Source organism: Nothoprocta perdicaria, unplaced genomic scaffold (genome assembly GCF_003342845.1).
Source record: "Nothoprocta perdicaria isolate Ctin4 unplaced genomic scaffold, notPer1 scaffold_281, whole genome shotgun sequence".
In the NCBI taxonomy this organism is placed as follows: Eukaryota; Metazoa; Chordata; class Aves; order Tinamiformes; family Tinamidae; genus Nothoprocta; species Nothoprocta perdicaria.
Window position 1 is genome coordinate 645,825 of NW_020455512.1, and position 19,309 is coordinate 665,133.

The 19,309-nt window shown below is 51.9% G+C and overlaps 1 protein-coding gene across 2 annotated transcripts in view; it reads left to right on the forward strand.

Annotated features, from left to right (window-relative positions):
- The window catches only part of AFF1 (AF4/FMR2 family member 1), an 80,542-nt gene that overhangs the window by 50,986 nt on the left and 10,247 nt on the right, over window positions 1-19,309 (forward strand). For both annotated transcript variants that reach the window (XM_026041285.1, XM_026041284.1), the window contains exons 5-13: window positions 3,445-3,489; window positions 5,260-5,346; window positions 6,124-6,160; window positions 6,517-6,568; window positions 10,672-10,726; window positions 10,860-10,897; window positions 12,298-12,454; window positions 14,837-15,751; window positions 17,302-17,399. In XM_026041285.1, the coding sequence (XP_025897070.1) occupies window positions 3,445-3,489; window positions 5,260-5,346; window positions 6,124-6,160; window positions 6,517-6,568; window positions 10,672-10,726; window positions 10,860-10,897; window positions 12,298-12,454; window positions 14,837-15,751; window positions 17,302-17,399 (1,484 nt within the window). The remainder of the gene's footprint in view (window positions 1-3,444; window positions 3,490-5,259; window positions 5,347-6,123; window positions 6,161-6,516; window positions 6,569-10,671; window positions 10,727-10,859; window positions 10,898-12,297; window positions 12,455-14,836; window positions 15,752-17,301; window positions 17,400-19,309) is intronic.

The window sequence follows — 19,309 nt, forward strand, 5'->3', positions numbered from 1 at the left end:
GTTGTTTTTTATATATAAAATCTGCTTTCTGGTTGAGCTCTCTTGCTTTGGTTTCCCCTTGCTGCCTCTCCTCCACCTTCCTGAGCCTCCCCTGCTTTGGGCACCCCCGGCTCTGCTGGAACGAGGCAAGCTCCAGCCCTCAGCACTAAAAACCATGAGGCTCGTGGTAATTATAACCTCCTGCAAAATTAATTTTAGACGGGGACAACCTGCTGAGAAAAGGGTCTTCTCTTCTTCCAGGTCCATCCTCCCGCGCCAAGAGTTGCCCCCGGTCGCTCGGGCGGCTCGAGTGGCCTGTGCGGGGAGCCGGCTGCCAAGTCGTGTTTGTGTGTTCCTGGTTACTGTAGTAATGAAACCCAAGGCCCTCTTCTGCATAAGCAAATGGCCTTTAAAGCCCCTCGCATCATTGATGGAGGCAGTCATTAGGGATATATTTAGCTCGGGAGAATATGAGGTTTTAAACAAATCCTGTCCCGCAGAGCTTGGACTCGTTGACCGCGGTCAAGTGCTGTAAGAAATGCCAGAGCTTTAATACGAACTTTAAAAAAATTCCCAAACTGGAAGAAATCAGAGAAAAATCTTGTTTCGACTGCCTCCCTGCACCTTCTTCTTATTCTTCTTTTGGATGCAGTTTTGCTGTTGGATTCTTCTTTTAAGAATTGTTCACAGTGAGAAAATGGTGTTCACCTAAGTGGCTGCTGCTTGGAGGATCATTGGGGGAACCTGGCTGCCTGCAAAGCAGCCCTGGAGCGGCTGCAGCTGGAAAAGCTTTTTATCTTCCTGGCCTCTTGAGACGGCCTTTTCATCGGGCGGTGCTGGGGATCAGTGAGTGAGTGACAGACAGACGTGTGCGGCGGGGGAGAAACGCTGCAGCGAAATACAGACGTGCTTCAGGTGGACAATTCGAGGCCAGCCCTGCCGAGAGCCCTCTCCTCGTGGTGCCTGGGTGGCTGATCTTCATCACCGGTGTCCTCACGCGCAGGCTTCACACACGCTCTGCTCTGTGCAGCGCCGGAGGGAGGGCAGGAATCGCCGCTTCTGCCATCCCGAGGGGATCAGAGCATCCCTCGAGCCCGCGGCAGTCGGCGGGTGACAGCTCTAAATGCAGAGCGTGTTTTTCAGTTAACAAGCGGCTTTTTCTGTTGGTAGCTGCAGTGGCCAAGTTAGGGACTGAGGAAGATGAACACCACGAAGGAGCAGTGCGGAGCATGGAGTCGGCCTTGCCTGGCTTGGACTTGAGGCGGGGTCTAAAATGAGGCCGAGAGCCGTCGCTGTTCAGCTTGATCGGCACGTGTGCCACAAACTGCCCTCTCCAGTCGAGAGAGGACCCAGCTGGCGGGGAGCAAGGCCGTGCCCTGGACCTTCACGCGGTGGTGCCGCGGGAGCCGAGCGGTGCCCGGGAAGATGCAGCCCCTTTCCAGGCCAGATGTTGGAGCGGGAGCTCGGAAGGGGGCTCCGGCAGCGGAGGCGCGCGGGGAAGCGGCCGAGATGAGGAGGAACCCGAGGGGCTGCGACGCCTGTGGCCACCTGAGCTGCCTCTGCCGGAGCCTCCCGGAGAAGCAAGTGATGGGAAAAGGAGGAGGCAGCTCCCGCCTCCGAGCTCCACGCGCCAGCGGCTCCTCGGCTCCGTCAGCATATGGCAGAGCGAGGGAGAAAGGGATGCTGTCCTTTACATCCAATTCCTTAAAAATCCGAGAGACTCTTCAGCTCTGTCCCCATTAAAAAGGAGCAAAAGGGCTTGTTCCGTTGAGACTCTGGCAAAGCCGTATGTTTAGGGAGATGCTCGGTGTTGTTCCCAGATCAGGGCGTGTGGCTGGAGAGAAGCCAGCACGATGCTTCTGTAGGAATCGTTGGCAAGTCTTTCCGGAAGATCTTCCTCACCTGTGTTTTCCTTTTCTTTTTTAACCATTGGGGTGCCCTCATAGAGATTTCCTCTAGACTGAGGTCACGGAAGTGGAGGAGTTTGTGGGCGTCACAGAAGGAGATGTTGGGTGCAGGTTAAAACTCTTAAGTCTTTCTGGTTTGAGCTATTGCATCAATATGAGGTTGAACCAAAAGACACTTTTGGGGCAGCTTTAGCTAGGCTTAACAGCACTTGAGGCCTATCACGCTCAGTACTTTCTTAACCTTGGGAGAGTGCCTCTTTGCAAAATATTGTTCAGGCTTTATGAGCCAGTTGTGCAACTTGGTGACATGGAAAATTCATGTCTTGCAAGAAGTGTATGAAGCAGAGATTGTGGTGGTGTCTTGCCGTTTTGAAAGCACCTGGATCTTCTTTGGTACATGCGAGAGGCATAAAACTATATTGATGGTGTATGATGTCAAAAATACCTTAACAAGAGTTTCCTTTGCTTTAGCTGAATGTCTTCACTAACTTTGCTCTTCATCCTCTTTATCCCCAACATGTTAAAACCAACCCGTGCCGAAAGTTTAGAAGCTTTCGAGCATGGCAATGGCCTATGAAACCAGCCTTGCAAAGCTTCCTGTGCATTTAAATCCACGAGCAAGTCCAGCTATTCCCAAGTGTCATGTGGGAGTGACTGCATCGTGGCGCGAGGTGACTTGCTGCTCGCACAGCAGCCGCGGGCCGAGCTGCCCTCTCAAACAGCCGGGAAGAAGAGCAGCTCTCGGCCGCGGGTTTATCCCAGGGTGAGCGAGGTCAGAAGCAAACGGGGCTGCCTCATTTTCCAGAGAAAAGCCCCATCCTCGTCCCGCGAGGCAGCGGGATGCTGCGGAGCCCGGCGCCCAGCGCGGAGAACAGGCCCCATATGGGGGGCAGATGAGGGCCTGCTGGTTTGGGCAGCTCTGGACAGAGGGGCCTCTGCCAGCAGCTGCCAAGTGGTTTTGCTGCTGTACTAAAGGCAGATTCCGGTGCTGGCACAAGCGGCAGTATCTGCTCTCCGTTACACGAGCGGCAGATGTTGCTTTTCCTTGGGGACTTAGCCCAGAGCTTCCCTGTGCTCCAGGATGCCTCCGCTCCAGCCCGGCGTCTCCTTCCCCTTCTCTCTTTGGTCGCACCCCCCTTTCTGCCAAGCCCCTGCCGGTGGGTAGAAACAAGGAGGCGGGTCGGGACGGGCGTAAAATCCATCCCATGGGACGAGTGCTGTTTGACCAGCTCCTCTGTTTCCTTTTCTTCCATGATTTCTTCAGGACATGGTTCATGGAGAAACTTCTTTCTCAGGTTCTGTAGACTACCTCGTCTCCTAAACACCTGAGAACACCAACAGCGTGGAAATGCATCATTAATACCTGCTCTTTTGATGTGGGTTTTTTTTTGTTTTGTTTTGTTTCGTTTTTAATTCTAATTAGAGGTTGTTGATGAGTTGACTTGCACAAAATGCACAGAACCCCTGGGAAGGGAATGTTCAACCGTTTCCCCCTTGGCCTCACGTCAAGGGGTAAAAAGAACCCAGACTCACGCTGCTGCTCTCCCTTTTGTTGCAGCAAACCTTCCCCGGCGATGTGCACTGCGTTGAAGAGATCCTGAAGGTAGGTGTCCTCCTGGAACAGCCCGGCTCTTCCGTGGGTTTTAAAATAGCACTTGTGTGCATGGGGGGACATCCAGGCCTTGCTTCTGCCAGAGCAGCGATGCAGCAGGGTCGGTGGGTACGGGGCAGCGGTGCAGGAGCGACAGCGCCCGTCGCAGGAGCAGCCGGAGCTTTGAGGCACCTTTCCGCCCGGATATGAGGATCTGGGAAGCCCTCAAGGAGGAGTGACAAGCCAGCCGGGGCGGGAAAAGCAGCAGCAGCCAAGTCAGGGCATTGCTGTTTTGGAAGGCAGCGTTTGGGCTTCCCATGGAGCGGCCGGACGCTCCGAGCTGCCCGTGCCACCCACTCCTGCCAGGCCTCTGGAGGCGCCCGTGAGGAGCTGCAGAGGCCCCCATAAATCTTGTGCCTTCATTTTACTCCTAGTTCCTTCCCTTAACTGAGCGGGAAACCGGAGCCGCTTCAGAGGTTTTTCCTAATTTAGCCCTGATGGCAAAAAGAGCCCTTGTCACTTCTGGCCCGGTGGAGCCTGTCACGCTGGGGTGTAAGGGCCGCAAAAGCTCCCCAAGGAGCCCTTGGCACCGGCCAAGGCTCCCCGAGCCCTGTCCCAGCGGGACCGCGCCGCACCCGCCGAGCGCCGGCGCCGCCAGCGAAATCGGCCCCTGCTGCTGCCTTAGCGCCCTCCCTTTTCTGGGGAACTGGCAGGGAGCCGCTCCGGAGGGCGGGATGGAGGAGAGGCAGGAAGCGGCACGCGCTGCTCTCCCGCGCAGGCCGCGGAGGCTGCAGGTCCTGTGGAATTCCTGGAAATCCCTGTGAATTCCTGTAATCTGTGGAGTGAACGTCAGGCTCGTCTGGATTTTAAACCTGCAGATTAAGAGCCAAGGAAAATCTCCCTAGTGGGATTCTTTTTACCAAGGTCTTCCTAGGTTCCTTGGGGAAGCCCAGCTTCCCAAGGCCACGTCTCCGAACCCTCCTCCAAGTATTTGAGCATGTGCTGAGCACCAGGATCCCTCTGTGTGCCGGACCTGGCAAATACTTCCAGAAGAGGCCGCAAGAGGCAAGTGGGAAGGGGGGCTCCCTTGCTGAGCCCTGTTCCGTGACTCTGGATTTTGGGCTCTGCTTCCAGCCCGCGAAGCTGGTGCCTGGCTGAACGGCAGGGAGGGGGATAAGGCGGAAGGATTCCTTAAAATAAAGCAATTTGCCAGGCGCTCTGCTAGGCTCGAAGCTGCGTGCTGGAGCTGTGTCAGGGACGCCTCTGTTGCTGACGGGAAAATCCTTGAAACGAGCCAGTGTTTTAGGTGGAATAACAGAGGGGCTGGCACGTGGTCCGAGCTCCCTGGCTGACCTCCTCGAGTTACGAAAGGCCTCTCAGGAGGTTAGTGCTGTAATGGGATATAAGAACTTCCATAACAGGAAAGTCCTGTGCTTTGCAAAACCCACGAGCTACTCATATATGGGCTCTATTTACTTCTCCCTGTTATTAGCCATGGTGGCTGTAATTCTGGGGCCTAATCCTGCAAACCCTTCAAACATCCTCCAGCTTTGTACAGGCTTCCTGTGGATTTTTGCTGCTTGGGTCATGCCAAGGTGCCTGCAGATGGGGGGCCAGGAATTCAGTGCTGCGACTGCTGGGCTCAGAGGAAGGCTTTTCACTGCCGTGTGCAGTGTTGGGTCTGCAAGGTGTTGAGTATTTATCTATTAGTCTTTTTAAGTGTGAAACTTCGCCTGCACCTATCAGTAATATACTCTTTTCTTGTCCTCATATTCTTTCCAGGAAATGACCCACTCATGGCCACCTCCTTTGACTGCGATTCATACACCGAGCACAGCAGAGCCCTGCAAATTCCCGTTTCCCTCAAAGGTAAGGTAGCCTCCTTGGGGCAGACCTTTCTGAGACCTTACAAGAGAGCTTTCCCAACGAGCCTTCAGCTCCCCTCTCCTCCTTTGATAAGGCAGCGGCCGTTAGGAGAGATGATCTTTAGAAGTGGTCAGATAAATGAAAGCACAGTGGTTTTCAAGTTGCATAACTGCTGTTTGAGGCCCACTTATTTTACTGAGAAATTGGATCAGGTTGTACTTCTGAGTAGTTATTTGTTGGTTTTGCCATACAATAATGCAAATACTATTTACCTTTTTAGTTTTGCAAGTGGGATTTAGATTTTTAGAGTTGCACCACGCCTGAGGCAGAGGTTTATCTAGATGCACATTAGAATTGTGGGCGCCAAATATAACTGCCTTTCCAGAACCTTTTGAGAAACTCCTCCCTGCTGCAGCATCCAGGATATTTTATCTGTCTTGTCAGCACAAGCATGTGCCAAATGTGTCAAACAGGAATGTTTGGCAGCTCTTTTTAAAATTTCATATCTTTTCAAAAATAAAGGTGCCACTGGTAGCGCTAGCAGCCTGCTTCTGGTGGCAGCAGCACAGGCTTCATTTGTATCCATTCATGTATATATTCATATATATATATATTATGTCAGGCCATCTTCCATTCCAGCATCCCAAAGTGACACTTGCACAAGGAAGATGTTTATTACAGTGATCAACACGTGGCAAACAAATCATAGTTATGCAGTTATCAACAGGCTTCTCTTATTCTGAATTTTCTGGTTTTTTTTTTTTTTTTTGCTGTGTTTAGGATTCCCAGCATGTTGGATCTGTAGCACAGAATCAGAGTAAGTAGAAATCCAAGGAAAACTCACTGTGTTTTATGAGTGCATTGTATGTTGGGGAGGATATCAAATATTTACACTGATTAAGAAGCCCAATTTTCCCTGTTTTACTGGAAAAAAATAAATTAAGACAGTGCTTGAAAGGCCGTATACATTCATTAAGTAGAAATTAAGGCAACTGTTCAGCAGAGAAAAACAATATTTTGTTAAGACACTCTTATCCGGAATGAGGATTAATCTCAATGGCAAATGATTATATCCTCAAAGAGAGACTTTCCAATCTGACACACAAAGACTGTAGAGTAAAACATGCTACAAGTGAGGCAAACGAAACCAATTGATTCATTTTTGATTTACAGAACAGTATGATGCACCTTCAAAAACGTTGCCCAATTCTCAACCGAGAACATCGTAAGTAACCAGACTCAGTTTTCATGCTCTCTTGTGCAGTTAATCAAAGAAACTGGACTGAGTTAAAACTTAATGTTTCCAAGCTACAATACAAAAATTGTTAAAAGTAGAGGTGAAATTTTAAAGAAATTGGGTCAAGTACTACCCTTAGGCATAGTTTTCTTCTTTATTCAGGGAAAGCTTTCCTGAGAAAGTTTTATTCGTTGTTCTACTTGTATTTTTAAAGAAATCTTAACTCTCTAAAAAGCTCATTTCCTCTTTCTCTCTGAAGGCAAATACTTGTGTTAACTGCATTTTAAAACCTTGGTTCTCTAGTAATGTTAGCCACGTGCAGAGAGGGGGAAACGAAATTTCTCCAGCTTCTCTGACACTTCACATCTTTCTGCTTTTGCCTCTCTTTTTTATGTTTTCCTTGTGAAGCAAGTGCCGTGTTATTGGAGTCTCAAGTGAGACTGTTTATAAACCTTTTTAAGATCCTATTCTTAATGCTTCAATGTGTAAAGAATTGGCAAGAAAAGACAGGAAAGCAGCATCTATTAATACGTGATTCACTTAAACAGTGAATTTGGAATCGGTGTGAAGGGTTTGTAATGGCAATGACTTGGTGCCATCCTCGTAGCAATGGCGAAAGTGGTTGTCTATTAATTAGGTTAATTAGAGGAATTGCTTGGAAGTTCTTTGGAGTGGGCTGAGTTCTGAGTGTTTGAGACGAACCAGGCCAGACGGCAGCGCTGATGGGTTGTGAGCACTGACTCACAAACACAAATCTTTCTCATTTATATATAAGACCAAGGGATCCATACGCAAGGTAATTGCGGAATCATTAAATCATCAGTTAATGAGGTGACATATAAAGGTCTCAAGTTACTTCATATAGTGATATTGTTTCACGGAAGACTGCAAAATACAGATTACAAAGATACTCCCCTTTTTTTCCTCCCTCTTTTCCACATCATGAACAGTCTAATAAGAGCATGTGTGAGCTGGCCACAAGCCAGAAGAGGTTTGATGCTGCGGGAGGGACACGGATCTCCTGCCCTGGGAGCAGCACCGTGACATGGTCCCTGATGGGTCTGACCACACAGGGCATTTCCTGATCCGGCTTCAGGAGCCCGAGCAGAGCTTTCCACAGGCTGCTTTTCTCCAGTGTCTCATCGAGACGGCCCTAGGAGGCTGCAGCAGAGCTAAAAACAAACTGCCTTCCCCTGGGGTTCGAGGCTGTGAAAATTTCCTGGCGACAGGATGCTTATTCACACTAGTGCCCCTCACGGCGGAGAGGGGACCCGGGCTGCGTGACACCCTGCTGGCACGCCGGGTGCTAAAAGCCCTTCTCTCCAGGATGGTTTGGATTAGCATTCCGGAGCCCGCTCCCTTCGGCTACAGCCGTGCATCCGTAGGGTTGGCAAAGGCAGTGTGGGCACGAGGGACATAGGAGCAGGTCGGGTTTGTGTCCAAACTGGAGTGACTTTCTCTGCGGCTCCCCTCGGGCCCCCGCATCTCTTGCCTTGCTCTGTGTCGTTTGTGCTTCCCACGCGAGGCAAAACGCAGCCCGGCTGCCTGGAGCAGCTCGCCCGGCTACGAAGGGTGGCCGGGGAAAACAAACAGGGTTTGTGCTGCTTAATTGGAGGTTGAAATCCCAGTGCATCCGGGGGCCCAAATTAAGCACGCAGGGATTTCCCGGCTGCCTTTCATTGCTGCCTGCAGCCCCCGCCTGAGCACCTGGCTCTGCTGGAATGGAAGGGAATGGGAGGGAAGGGGCCCTTGCTTTGCAGAAGGGGAGATGCCGGCCCCGCTCCTGCTAATGCATCCTTAGCAGGGCTGCCAGAGAGATCCGCTTGTGCCAGCAGCGGAGCTGTTTGGCAAATTGTCTTACCTTTAGGATTGCTGCTCCCCTGAAAAAGGTTCCCTTTTCACGGCTTTTTACCGGGATTGGCCCTATGTGCCTAAGTGCAGGCTGTGCAAATGAAAAACTTGGCTAACCTCTGTGCTAAATAAAGCACTGAAATTATTAGAGCGGGTTTATTTACGGGTCTATGTGACAATTTGGTGAAGCCGAATGTTTGGGAATGGGGTTTCATTTAGCCACGCAAAAGCCGTAGCAATCATTGTTGATCTTGAATTGAGCAGCATTGGAAGCTGCAATGCTCTCGCCTTCTGCTTTTCAGCTGCCAGCAGCTCGGGTGGAAAAGGCCTTTTCAAGCAGTTTAACTATAAGCAAAATCTGCATCGTGTTTCCGTGCATCATCCTTGTACCCTTGACGAAACTCAGTCTGTAGCCCGGAACTTTGAAGCAAAGCAGAACAGAAGGAAAATGCTCCGAGTATTTTTAGGGCTTTTGAGCAAGGCTGGGAGCTCATTTAAATAAGTGGGCAGGCTGGGACCTGTGCCTTGCGGGCCGGAACGTGTTGCCAGGGATTCGGCTCCAATCCTGGGCAGCTGCTTCCGAGCCGGCCCCGAGGATGCAGTCGTTAGTGCCGGGGAACAAGGACCTCCCTCGGAGGGCTCCAGCGGGAAGCTGGTTGAGATCCCAGTGGGCGCCTGGCCCACGTGCCGGCAGACACGGGCAGGAGCTGCCGCTCTCGTGTCCATGGGGTGGGTGGAAAGGCAGGGAAGGCAGCGCGGAGGCGGTGGCTGCGGAGCACGGGTTGCGGGGCTTGGGGGATGCCCGGGAATTCGGGGAGCTCTTTTGCCAAGCTGGTGTCTCCTAGTTCGTTGCTGCCCGGCCCTGTGCCATGCACAGGAGCTTTGGTCCAAACCTGCCTCAGCCCAAGACTTAGTAATTGTTAAAATTAAACCTCAGCAGAGGTTTATTGCCATACTGATGGTAGAGTGCAAGCAGAGCCTGTCCCTGTGGTTTGGAAGGAAGGAAGGACAAGGGACGTTTGGTCCCCGTTATCCTGGCACCCTGGCAGAAGTCACCTGGATGAGCAGAGAGGCGTTGGGAGGGCTTCTATTTACAGCTGTCCCGGGGCAGGAACTAACTAGCTGCGTTTTCCATTAACGTAAGGGGCTGTGCCCTATCCCGAGGTGGTGGTGGAGGGAGGAGGAGGATTTGTTCATGATGTTGATGATGTTCAGAGGACTGAAAGGAAGACATCAGAAAACGGGCAGCAAAACAAACCTTCTGAACCGCTGCTGGGGTCTGTTCTCTGGCCGTTCTCTGCGTGCAGTTGCCGTTACCACTAATAAGAATGACGCAGCTCTCTGTTTGAGAGGGAACAGAGCGCCTTTCCTTTGATTAGAGCCCTTAACCTGGTGCTTTGAAGGGTACCTAGAGGAGGGCTCCGTCCCGAGCACCAATTACGGGCTGCTGCAATTAGAGGCTTGTGTGCTGAGCAGCGAGCCGCTTGGTTTTTGTTTTATTTTGATGTTATTTTAGTCATAAATGTCAGGACCCATAACTTTTCCCTCGCCCCGCTTCTGCTGGGCAATGCAGTTTCTTGGGGGATCTTTCATGTCTGTGCTCTTGCCATAAAAGACGGTGCTGGGGCTGCACTAAGAGATGGCGAAAGGCTGCAGGCTGATTTCTCTTTTCAGACTGGAGACCAATTTCTCAGTCACAAGGCTGAACGGAATGAGGCTGTTGGAAGGATTTGCAGGCAGCCCTGCTGCTGGCTCAGGTGCTGCTAAATCAAGGGTCGCCGCTCTGAAATTGCACTGGGTGTTTGAAGTGCTGGATGACAAACGAGCATCATTTGCAGCCCCGGCTGAAGAGCGAGCGTGCAAACGCCCGGCTGCTGGCGCAGGGCTGCCTGTCCCTTGTCCCTCTCTCTTGCTCCATCAGACTGGGACTTTTCCAGGCAGCTCTGCTGCGGGAATTACCCTTGGTGGAGGAGAGTTCCCCTCCTTGAACATCACTTCTCTGGCCTGCCCTGGGATTAGGTGGAAAGCACAGGAAAAGGCCTAGGGGCCACTTTGTCGTGTTTATTGCCTGTTCAAATAATGAGACATTTAGTGATAAAGTGGCTTCATGTTCAAAAAAGGCTGGGGGAGGTCAGTTTGTTCTGGCACCAACCAAGTATTTTTTTTTTTTTCTTTTCCAGTGTCTGTTGCTTGAAAATGTGTCTGCCTTGGCTGATTTGTATCTTCTGGTTGTTTTTCAGAATGCTCCAGGATGACCTTCAGCTCAGTGATAGTGAAGACAGTGGTGATGACCAAGTCAGTTTGAGCTGTTTTCTTTACACTGCACACAAACACATCCCTTTAAATCCTCGTGACCTGCTCTGTTGCTGCAGGCTCCCTATGCTAACCTTTCCCTTCCCTCTCCTCTCTGTTTTTGTGACCAAAACAGGTTGTTGCAAAGCCGCCAGCTTCATTTGCTCCTCCAAGGTACAGGTTTGTTCCAAAACTCTTAGCTGGACTGAATAAGGGAAAAGAAAACTGTCTTTTCTTACAGAGTAGATGGGGAAAGGGTCCTCTGCTTCTCTAGGGGAGAGAAGCTTTGGTTTCTACCTGCCTGACGTTTCCATTGAAAGTTGGTTTCATTTGGGCGGGGTTTTCCTGAATCCTGTTTTACTGCAAGGGTTTTCCTGCAATAAGTGACTGGGCTGCAATTTGCCTTTGAACCAGAAGCTGTTTCTCCAGCCACTCCCTTCTTTTCCCAGCTTCCCCTCTCTCCTCCCCAGTGTCTATGCAGGTTGCACTGGAGCCGAGGGGCTGCTTAGTTATGGTAGGGATGTCCAGCATGCGAGTCCAGCTTTAAATCACGAGAAGCCAGGAACATTCACCAAGGTGAAGAGCAGGGGGGCGAGAAAGGACTAGCCAGAGTCATTCATTGCAGCTTCTCCTTGTATGTTGAGGGTTTATATACAGTTTCTGCCATGTATGGTTAGTCAGCAGGAATATTCAAGGTTAGACTGAGCAGGCATGGACCAGATTGTAGAGCGAGGGGCAGAGAAGCTCTAGATGTTCTCTAGAGAAGAGCACTTAAATACAGAGCACATGTTGGCTTGATAACTTTGTCCTTGAAGCACAGGCTGCTGGTCCACAAAGTCTCACACAAGGGCCCGCTGATTCCTGGCTGCATCCTTTGCCTCTGGCAGAGCTCCTGGAATAGTGTTCGGGATGAGCAGGGAACCTGCCTCCCTGTCTTGAAATCAGAAAATTCTGACTTAAGCCCATTACAAAAATAAATAACTGAATAAAATTGTACTTAAAAGTTATAGCTCTGCCCCATTTTTGTCCAATTGGTCAGTGCGGCAGGAAAGACTTTTGAGTAAGGAGGAGTGCAGCAAAACGTGCTGCTGCTTGGGAGGGCAGTTAACGAACAGCTCCAGCAGCCTTGCCAAGAAGCATGGCTCAGGAAGGGAGGATTTAAAGGGGAAAGCACAAACAGGAGAAATTTATGTTTCTCTCCTGTTAACGTTTATTTGGTATTTTCTCTTTTGTGGGTTAGGCTTTCAGAAAAGCCCTTGTCACGCTTTAAAGTTGTTTTTGGCTAAATGCAGTGTCATACTGCAGCAGCGCTGCAGTTCGTGCTGTTGTTCTGAGCTGCCTGCTTGTTCATCTGAGTGGGTTGGAGGTGAAGGTCGTGTTTCCAGGGGGGTTTTGTTGTTGTAATGGTGCTTTATCTCCGAATCTGGCATTGTCTTCCTTTGGCCTTCCCCCTTTCCTCCCCGAGCCGAAACGAGGGCTTGCAGATGTCTTTCTCGCCGCTGCCGTGTCAGTGTGACACATCCGCAGCCCTCGCCCGCGCTGCCCTCTCATTTTGCCTCGCGCTGGCCTCGCAGGGCGCCGCCGTCGCAGCCGCAGAGCGTCGCCTCAGCACATTCCAGCAGCGCCGCGTCGGGCAGCACCAGCGACTCGGACACCTCGTCGGACTCGGAGACGGAGAGCAGCTCCAGCGACAGCGAGGCCAACGACGGCGCGAGGCCGCCGGCGCCCGAGGTGAATGCAGAGCGAAGGCAGAGCCTCCCCGATGCCGCGGGCTTCCCGCTGGCTCCGTGTGGCCGGAGGGGAGACCTGAAGTAGCGGCATCCTTGAGGTGTCCCCTTCACGTCTTCGCTGCCGCGTCAAACCTTTCTTGCCCCCCGCTTCACTGGTCGAGTTTGTCTATTAAGCAGCCCGTAGTAACTGTGTAATTAGGCCTTTTTTTAGGCAGGGCTCTCCCATCTCTTTCTGGCGTCGTTGGCTAGCGTTCCCGCAGGGATTAGTGCCTCGCCTGGCTTGTGCTGTGTGTTGAAGGGCTCACCTGCAGCTTTCCTCGGTGCCGGGGCCGCTCCAGGGCGAGGCCGTTTTCCTGCTCTCGGAAGCGAAGCTGCCGCTGCCTCCCCGTGTGCGGGTGACAAGTTAAGCCTCGCCCAGACCCCAGCCGAAGTGATCAGACCTGCAGCGAGGGCTGGAATGTGCTTAGACTCGCTTCTCTTGAGCTTGGCTTCGATACTGCTGCACTAGCGTTTCTGAGGGGTTTGCTGGGCAAAGCAGACAAGCAGAACCTGGTGCCTCAAAGCTGCATAACTGAGACCGGGCAGTTCTGGGAAAATCTGCTGCAGAAATGTTGGTGTCCTGTGGGGGGAAAGAGGTGCTCCCACCTACAGAGCATCCGCAGGCCAGTACTAAGTGCCCCGTTGTACCCCGTGCTGAGGACAACCAACCCACAACAGGTTTGAGAGATTCTCACAAAGCCCAGAAACCTCCTCATTTTAGCCTCCTTCCCCGGCCGCTTTTCCCTCCTTTTAACTTAGGATCTTATGAGCAGGGAGACTTTTATGTGCAGAAAACATGGCAAAAGGTTTGAGAAAATATTGAGAACAAAATACTGAGAAAATATGTCTTGGTCTCTTGTCTCATACCCTTCAACATCCTGTAGTTCGGCTACAGCCTTGGTCTTGTGCAACCCAAGTGTCTTGGGAAAGAAACAGATGTTTTATTTTTCCCCTTCAGTTCTTTGCAGACAGTAGCAAAGACTTGGAGACCTATGGGCAGTAGCTCCTTCTTCAGCCCCGTCTCTTGCTTCGCTTTGTGTTCAGCTAATCTGATGAAAACCTGTCTGAAAGTGTGGATCACAAACAAGATAAATGCTAGCAGGAGAAATGTTAGGAAAGGGTAAATAAAACTGCCTTTTATTAAGCTATTTGGGTATGCTATTAGCCCTTAACAAAGGGGAAAAAGAGTTCCTGAGTTGCTGAGAAGTAAACGATTTCCTGAAAACAAGGCAGATTTTTCATCTGAAAACAACCCACAGGGGATTTGTGGGTTAATTTTACCATATTAAAACCAAACCCTATTTTCCAAACAGGTTCCCAGCTTAAATGACCCCGACCCAGTTAAGCAGGTGCTTTTTTGGTCCTGCAGATGTGCCTTGTTTGCCAGCATGTTCCACAGCGCAAGGCAGAGCTCGCTGCGGATGGAGAAGGAAATGAAGGCAGAAGGAATTAGGGAGTCTTGAAACCCTTTAGTGCACTGGGGCTTTCCCTGTGCTCAGTTGTGGCCAGAGAGAAGCAGGAAGGGTGGGAGGGCAGCGATGCTCCGATGATTCCCCGATATCGGGGTGAACGTTTGAGCGCTGCTGACCAGCCCGTAAGCCTTTGAGCACTGACCTGAGACAGCACCGCCCGGAATGGCAGCGTCTGAGGCCTCTTGTAGGGTTTGTTCTTTCCCTAATTCATCAAGCAGGGGTTCTAGCAACTGCTTCCAATCTCTGTGATTCCGGAGAGGTTCAAAACGTGATCGTGTCTTGACCCTGAGGCAAGCGAGCGTTGGGTTGCTCGGGCAGGCAGCTCCGAAGGAGCTGGCCCTGATGTGTTAGCCGTATAATTCCTTGTGGGAACTGCTTAAATCACCGGAGCCCGGTGGCCTACCTGTTAGCCTGGAGAGATGTGACAGCTGGGACAGCCGTGAGCTCGGTTTTGAGGAGTGCTCCGTGCAGACGGTTTTCCAAAAGAATCAAGGGACAGCGGCTAGTTCCGCTTTGGCTTTGGATTTGTGCCGTCGTTTTCCAGTGTGCTACGGTGTTCGTTTCTGGGGAGAGCAAAGCAGGACCAAGCCCTCACGTTCACCAGTCTGTCAGCGAGACCTCCAGGTCGGGCTAGCAGAGACGTGGGGATTGTGTGTGACGTGTTTGACCGTTTTCATGCAAGAATGAGGCATGTTTTAGACTTAGGTGTTCATTTGTCCCACGACGGTATCCCCAGTTTTTCACAGTCTTTCACTTTGAAGGCTTTTTTACAAAAAGGAAAACTTTCCTGGGTTCTGGTAACCTCTGGTAGCGTCAAAATTACTCACAAAATTACTCACTCTTAGCCCTTCCTTTTCTCTTTTTGCCTTTAGCCTGACCCTCCGACGTCCAACAAGTGGCAGCTCGACAACTGGCTAACGAAGGTGAACCCGCCGGCAGTGCCAACCGAGAGCCCCGGGGAACTCGGCCACACGGACGGACACGAGGAGAACAAGGAGCAGGGCAGGAGCATCAGCAGCAACAGCTCCCACGAGCGGCCCGGTCCGAAGGAGCCTCATCCCAAGAGCTCCAGCCGAGCGGGCCGGGCTCCTCAGGATGCCCATCTCGCGAGCAAGCGGAGCGGCCACAAGTCGCCCGCGCGAAGCGAGGAGCCCTCGCAGAGACACACGGTTGGGATCAAAAGGCCCAGCAAGGTCCCTGCCCACGAGGGGCCCAAGGGAGGCCTGAAGGTGGAAAGCGAGCCGGCCCCGTACGAGGCGCAAGACCCGTCTTCCAGGGACAAGCCCAAAGTAAAGACGAAAGGGAGGCCCAGGTCCGGGGATAAAAAAGAATCGAAAGCGACGTCGCAGGAGCCCTCTGAGAACAGAAAGCACAAGGGCTCGCACCAGGCCAGCTCCAAGGGCTTCCTGGACCCCAAGCCCGTGAGAGACGCTCTGGCTGGCAGCACCCAAGAGCATCTCCCTGTCAGCCCCCTCGCCCAAAGCCAGGGCACGCCGCCCAGGACTAGCGGCACTAAGGCCGCGGCCGTGGGCAGGGAGGATTTCCACAGGGACAAGTTTCCCTTGCCGGTCAGGGAGAAGACGTTGTTATCGCCCGTGAGGGACTTCCCGCTCCCGCACGCCCTCGTGGTGAAAATTGAGCTCGCTCTCCTGTCCAGGATTCCTCGGCCTCCCGGGAAAGGCAGTCGCCAGAGGAAAGCAGAGGCTAAAGAGCTCCTGGGCGCGAGGAGGCAGGATTTGGAGAGAAAAAGCACGGACCCTCCTGACAAGTCCTTCAAAAAGCGGAAGGTGAGAGGGGAATGGCGAGAAGTGGGCTTTGGTGAACGTGGAGCTGCTGAAAAACTTAATGTTGAGCTGTAGAACCTCAGTCTGAGCAGTCTGAGGCTCTTCCTGCAGGGAGACATTTATTTTGGTTGATGATGGCAATTGCTTGGTGAGCACTTTGTGAATTAGTATTCACCGACGTGATGATGTTAGATGTGATGCTAGATGTGATGCCAGCAGCCTCGCGCCCTTTGGTTCTCCTTCAGTGCAGGCTTTTGACTGAGCAAGCCTTACTGATGATAGAGACGATGGCTAAACCCTGCCTGGATCTCGATCCTGGGATAAATATAAGGTTGCTTTGGTTTCCGGAGGAGCAGCTGTGGAGCTGGCAGAGGTGCCAATGCTTAAAGCTGCGTCTGTACCCAATGGAGGGTTTTCCAGAGATCCTTTCAGAGTCCTACGATAGCTGCCTTCCCTTAAATTTTGAGACAGCCCCTTTTTCCTTGGACACAGGAGCTTTTCCCATGTGACATTTTTGGAAGCCAGCTCTCCAGCAGCAAAGCTGCTTCCAGGCGCCTGGCTCGCTCGTGCGGACCCTTCCATGCAGGAATCCATCCGTGCATCCTCTGATGGATAGCTGGGATGTAGGTTCATCCCTGCAGATATTTCAGGGCCCATAGGCCTTTCTGATTCCCCTTCAAGGAGTGAGAATAAGCGCAATTGTGGGGCTGCTTTTATTAAATCTTGGGAGCTGATTGAACAGCTCGGCTCCTTCTTAGAGTTTTTGTCTTGTTGTAAATGATGGGGACGTTTTTCGCTCCGGTGAGCCAGTGGTTTGGCAGGATGAGCTTTGTATCCTAGGATCTGTGGAGCGTCCTGAAGAAGTGTCACTGGTGGCCACTCTGCCTCGGGGGCTCCTCCCGTTCCAGAGGACAGTACAGAGGCAGCAGTTGTAACTGGCTTGTTAAAATTTCACCCCTGATATCTGATTTTCATTAATTAAAAATAAAAACAGAAAGGTCCACAAAGAAAAGCCACCCGTCTGGGGAATCTGAGAGTGGTTTAATGCCAGGGAATGCTGCTTATTCCCTTCCTTTTGGCTAACAGTGCGATTCACGGACACAGTCGTTGCCACCCCTGACTTTGCCAGAAGGAATTTTAATACGTTTCAGCTTTCTGCATGATTCATGCTCAGTAGGGAAAACAAAAAAAAGTAGAAGAAAAAACAAACAACAAGAAAAGCACCAAGAGCAGAAAATGATGTGTTTGCTTTCAGGAACACGCGTATAATTATTGTGGACACCTAACAGGGAGAGGTTTAGCACTTTTCTTCCATTCCACTACAAAATAATTGATCTACCCAAGCAAAATTAGATAAAATGTCATTTTGGGATATCTGCAGGTGAACCTGAAATATATGTCCAAAGTGCTGTGGGTTTGTGCACTTTGTCACTTTCAATATCTTTTTGTTTCTTTTAATGTGACTCAATCACACTTGGTGGGTCTGTGCTTTACATGAACTTGCATAGACTTAAATGTTCTTATTTAGATTTTTCTTGTTTTGCTTTTGATAGAGAGAAATGGAGAAGGAGAGCGATAGGAAGAAGATGAAATCGGACAAAGAAACCAAATCGTTGCAGTCTTCAACTCACAAAGACTCCAGCAAATTGAAGTGAGTATTTGACACCAGAATGAACACTTGATCATTTCGAACCCAAACTTGCTCATCCTCATGCTGCATTTTAGGGTGCTGCGTGCTCTGGTCTGCATGTTACACGTAGCTCAAGGAATCCTTTTGCACTGCAGGAAACGTCAGTGCCAGTTCAGTGCCCGCTGCTTTTCCATGCTGGGAGGCAGTTGTGGCTTCCCCGTCTTCAAACTGCAGCTTTGCCCCGCTCTCGGTAACGTGTTGTCGTGCCTGCCTTAGCTTCCCTAGGAGGGGACGGCAGCTTTGCTAAGGAAGCAGCGTTTGCTTGTTTGGCCCCAGAGTTTAGGGATTGAAAGGGATGGCAAAAGAATCCTTGTCCTGTGACCACGTGATGCCCGAGCTGTGTGCCCAGACGCCCGCTGCAAGCAGACGGTAGGGCTGACGGGGAAGCTCTGACCCTCCTTCCTGTCACTGAGCAATGGTGTGCACTGCAGAAGAGATTCTGGCAGCCTCTTCCCTTTCCTGTGTGGAGAAAAATATTGTGCTAAGTGCAGCTAGATGTCTGTAAATTTTGGCATGGCCATGATGGCTGTTTTGTTCAATGGAAAGGGCAGGCTGGAAAAAACACATGGGGTGTTAATGCTCCTACTGTCGGCTCCGTGGGCCGCGTTTATGTTTGCCAGTATCGGGCTTTGAACCTGCTGGCTCCAGGTGAGCAGGCAGTGTCTGTGCTGGGTGGACTCGCCTTCCCCTACCTGAGAGCACAGGATGGGTGGGATGGATCCTGCAGAGCTGTTTGTCACCTCTTGCACCACGGAACTGCTGAGGAGASCCAGCCTGGGCTGCCCCCGAAGCCCATGGACGGAGCGGCTCTCCCTGGCTCTCATCAAGCCCAGGTGCTGCTGCACTAATCACCTGGCTGTGCCTGGTCCACCCATGTTTAAGGGTGAACTGTGCAAAGCCCAGCCCAGCAAACCGATTTTATGCACAAGCACACAGGGGTAGCGAGCGTTTCCCTCTTCCTCTAGAATCTGTGTGTGACCTTTTTTCCTTTTTTGTGGCCAAGGGGACCCGGGTTCAGTGTCTCCGTTTTCATTCCTGATTTTTTGGCTGGCGCTTGAGCTGGCCTTTACGGCCTGAAGTTCCTCGCCTCCTCCAGCGTGGCACGTGCAGCGTTTCTCGTGCATCTCCCCCAGGCCTGGCCGAGCAGCCTCCTGCCAGCGCCCTGGCTCGGTGGGAGCTGGAGCTGATGCTTCCAGGGGCCCCTCGAAACGGGCTGCGCCCCTCAGAGGGGCGTCCGCTGCGTCGCTCTGCGGCTCGTGGTGCCGTTGCCCCTTTAACTGCAGCCGGAATCCTGGGTGTTGACTGGCATCCATGGTGATGATGGAAGAGTCTGGAATTCAGCGGCCCCTCTTGAAGACCGTTTGGTTTTCATCGAGGGCAGAACAGGCCGCGTTTCGGGGAGAAAGGGAGCCCCGGCTCAAGCTGTGGGGCTGCAGCAGGACCGGGAGCTCCCGGCGGCAGGAGGTGGGGAGCCCGTGCACAGCGCCGAGGGACTCGCACGAGGAACTGCTCCTGCTCCAGCATGTCCTGCAGCGGGAGCTCTTCTCCCGAGGAAGGGTTAGCACTGTGCTCTGCTCTTGTTGCCTTTTCCCTTTCCCTTGGCTTAGTGGGAATGCGGTGTTGTGCAGCTGCGTGCACAGGGGATGAATGCACCCTGCTGCCTGGTTGGCGTTGCCCCCAGGGCTGCAGAACTTAGCCGGCTGTGCAGCATCCTGCTCCAGCCTCTGCTCCAGCCTCCGTGGGGAGGCTGAATGCAACGTGTCCCTCTCCCGGTGTTGCAGTCTGGGTTGGGATTTGCTGCTCGAGGTATTTTGTGCTTTCTCGGAAATTTCAAGAAGCCAAAAAGAGGTGCTGTAAATGACTACTGAAAT